The sequence below is a fragment of the Drosophila willistoni genome (genome assembly GCF_018902025.1).
Source record: "Drosophila willistoni isolate 14030-0811.24 chromosome 2L unlocalized genomic scaffold, UCI_dwil_1.1 Seg168, whole genome shotgun sequence".
Taxonomy (NCBI): Eukaryota; Metazoa; Arthropoda; class Insecta; order Diptera; family Drosophilidae; genus Drosophila; species Drosophila willistoni.
This window is the reverse complement of record NW_025814047.1, coordinates 8,834,528-8,838,112: the sequence shown is the minus strand read 5'-3', so window position 1 is coordinate 8,838,112 and position 3,585 is coordinate 8,834,528. Positions and strand designations below refer to the sequence as shown.

The 3,585-nt window shown below is 36.3% G+C and overlaps 1 protein-coding gene across 1 annotated transcript; it reads left to right on the top strand.

The window, feature by feature from the left end:
* The first annotated feature begins 1,801 nt into the window (after positions 1–1,801).
* On the top strand, positions 1,802–2,995 carry LOC111519607. Its single transcript, XM_023181212.2, has 3 exons — positions 1,802–2,375; positions 2,444–2,866; positions 2,932–2,995. Exons 1-2 carry the CDS (start codon positions 1,996–1,998, stop codon positions 2,727–2,729), a joined length of 666 nt encoding a protein of 221 aa, XP_023036980.1. The 5' UTR covers positions 1,802–1,995; the 3' UTR covers positions 2,730–2,866; positions 2,932–2,995.
* The last annotated feature ends 590 nt before the right edge of the window (positions 2,996–3,585 follow it).

Genomic DNA, 3,585 nt, shown 5'->3' with positions numbered 1-3,585 from the left:
AGGAGACGTTTTCAACCCCATAAAGTATATACATATATTCTTGATCAGCATGAGAAGCTGAGTCGATATAGCCATGTCCGTCTGTCCCTCCGTGCTCATGCGTTTTACTCAGCCATCTTAAGAGGCTGAAATTTTTTTTCCGTGCTTTTTATTATCTGGAGCAGATTAGGTATGATATTATCAGGATCGAAGATCTATATGTCATATAGCTCTAGAGGAAACATTGTCATAAGAATTGGAGTATCCCCATGAAATTACTAATGTGATAGTACTGGATATTAAACATCAGATCCCAAAATTTCAATCTGATCGTATAAATAGAACACAAGTTACAGTCAATACAAATCGGGTCAAACGCTGCCGGCAGCGCTGCTTTCTGCTTACCTCGTCATCATCAAATCAACAGGGCACATGCATACACACACAGACACAACGCTACATGAACTGTATGTGTATGCGTGCCGTGCTTTGCTTAGGGAATGATGGAAGAAGAAGAAAAAGTTGTAGTAAAAAGAATAATAATGTTTTGTTTGTGTATTGATGAATTGAGTTGCAGAGAAATTTAAAAATGTAAAAATATCAGGGACCGTAAATAATGATTATTTTTTTTTTTTAAATGAAAAAATCATTTACTTTTAGAGGACTTAGAAAAGAATAGATTACACCAATATATTTAGTTCGATACCATCTATGCATTTTTGGAAAGATTTTTAAAAATGCAATTTTTTCAATTCCAAAAAGATCATTAATTTTGAGTAATTTAATAAGAATTATCCAAAAAAATCTTTTTTGATACAAAAAAAAAAAATCTAAAATAATGATTAAAAATGATTTTTATTTTTTTCGCTCAAAATAAAACATACATCCTTAAAAAGGAGTTCAGGACTACCACTCCATAAAAATTTATTTTTTTTGCATTAGTATTAATACCAATTTTATCATTGTTTTCATTTTTCAAACATTTTTCAAAAGCTAAAGCTGATGATTTTTATTTTTTTCGCTCAAAGGAAAACTCACTTTTGAAAAACGGCTTCCATGTTAAATAATTTCAAAATATTTTTACATTTTGGTTGGTTGAAATTTTAAATATTTTTGCCAATAACTTAGCAAAACTGTCCACTGTGCGACAGAGCACAGCTTTAACACGCGTCGAGATTGCATTGGGCCTACGCCGCTAAGCTAAGCAACTGTACTATTTTTTGCCCAGCTTTACAGCGATACCCTTTAGTAGCGTATAATAAAATTGGGTATCTTCAATCTGTCCATCTGTATTGCTCTGTGTATTTTCAAAAAGATATTAATAATCTTATAAAAACACAATATTATTTAAAAAAGATCCGGCTTTACACCGAATTCCATAAAAATCATACAGAAAATAACAGGGTATAGCGCATTCGAAGACACTACTTTATTGGAAAGCCGCGAGTGTTACTGAATCAAACATATTTTTGTTATTTCTAATTACGATCATTCTTTATCGTGTTCCGAGATGGGTCGCAAGCGTAACTCTATTTTGCGAAATTTGTTTGCATTTGACGTGGAAAAAATGTTTCGGAGTGTAAACTTTGCAAAATGTGTTTCACTGGCAACTATGTTTGCAATTTAAAAAGACATCTAGAAGTGAAGCACAAAAAAGAGCATAACGAATTGGCCGAACCAACAGAAGCGCCTGAAAAAAAAGAAATTTTCTGTTGTTTTGGGACAAGAGGAGGTTAAGAATGCCTGTATCGACCTTGTCACCACCGCGAAAGTACCGCTGGCTGTATTGGACTCGGACGGTTTTAAGCCTCTATCAGCTCAAATATTTCAAGGGTTAGACATGCCATCTGTCAATTCAAGGAATGTTATGAGATTAGTTGAAGAGAAATATCGCCAAATTAAGAGCAAAAAGTCCAAGCCTTAAAAAACAGAATCCTCTGCCTCAAAGTGGATACGGCCACACGGTGCAACCGCGGAGTGCTTGGTGTAAATGTTCAATACATTGATGAAGGCTTAATGTGCATTAAGACATTGGGTTTGATCCAGTTAAAAGCATCGCATACATCCAAAAATATATGTGCTGAGATCAAGTCTATATTGACTGATTTTAGCATATCCAGAAAGCAAGTCTATACCATCACAACCGACAATGGTCGAAACATGATAAAGGCAGTGGAATTACTGAACAATGATTCCGAAGATGAAGAAGAAGTTGCTGAGGACTTGGATGATGATGGACTGCTAAAAGATCTTAAAATTTATTCAATACGTTCGATCAAATGTGCAGCACATACGCTTCAACTGGCGGTGAAGGATTTTTTTCAACGGCACGAATATGCTAGCTTCATTAACAAAGCACGGAAGATTGTGACGCTTTTAAGAACACCGGCATATAGGTAAGATTGATTTCAATTATAGTTATAATTAAATATTTATGACGTTTTTTTTTTTATTTTGAGTGTAGGTATTTAATAACGGAGGAGTCATTGCCACAACCAATTTTAGATGTCGCGACTCGGTGGAATTCCACCTATAGTATGTTGAGTCAGCTTAAGAACTTTGAAGACTTTTGTGAAAGGCGCCTCAAGTGTTTAATGAAGCTAACAACGACTGAGTGGGATGACCTAAAAAGACTCGTTACTACCCTGGAACCGGCATACACAGCTACTATCAAGCTACAAAGCGTCGAATTATTTATGGGTGACTTTTACAAACTGAGTGCATCGCTGAAAGGGAAGTTGGCCTCTTAGGGACTGACTCGGTAATTTGCAGCATATACTTGGATCCACGTATAAGACGGGTATTGCTGCAAAACCCTATAAATGTTATGCTAGCTAAAAGCAAGCTTAAGCGGATTTTTCTGCAAATATTTAATTTGAAAGAACCTGTAAGTTTTTCCGTCGTTGAAATATGTATATAAAACGAATACTAATAATTTTATTTGTATTTCAGATCATTGCAACAGAAGTGCCTCGCCGATAAGTCACTGGAACAACTGCTTTTTGTCAAATTAAACAGCAAATAATAAAAAAAAAATTTTGTTACTGAATATCTTATTGAAAAAAAAACGGCTTATTGAACGAAAACGGTCCGTCAGACCATTCTACAGCATGGGTATTCTTGAAAAGTGCCACGTAAGAAAAGCCCAGATCTCAACCCAATAGAATCAGTTTCACTTTAAGGTGCCCCATGGATTTGAATTTGTCAACCTGAAAGCCAATTATGTTGTATTTCTATTAAATTTGTCAAGCTGAAAGAGTGGCAGAAGATACATTCAAGATATATAAGATGCATGGACCAGGCAAAGTCCCAAGATGGGATTCCTACAAATAAATCTAAACCATTGTGAGGCGGCGCAGGAATTGCTAGCGCAAACGGTTCTAGAACTGGCAGCACACACCTCTAGAGGCGGAGCAAATCAGCTCTATAGTCAGGGAATTATTCCCACATAGAGAAGACACTCTTGACAGCAGACGGCCCGCTGCACCAGCTGCAGGAATTTATGATACTGACCCAGTGTCAACACAGTAAATTTTGGCAGGAGCAAGCGCACTAAAGCCGAGTAAGGTACCAGGACTAGATGCCATTCCCAACCGGGCCTTGAAG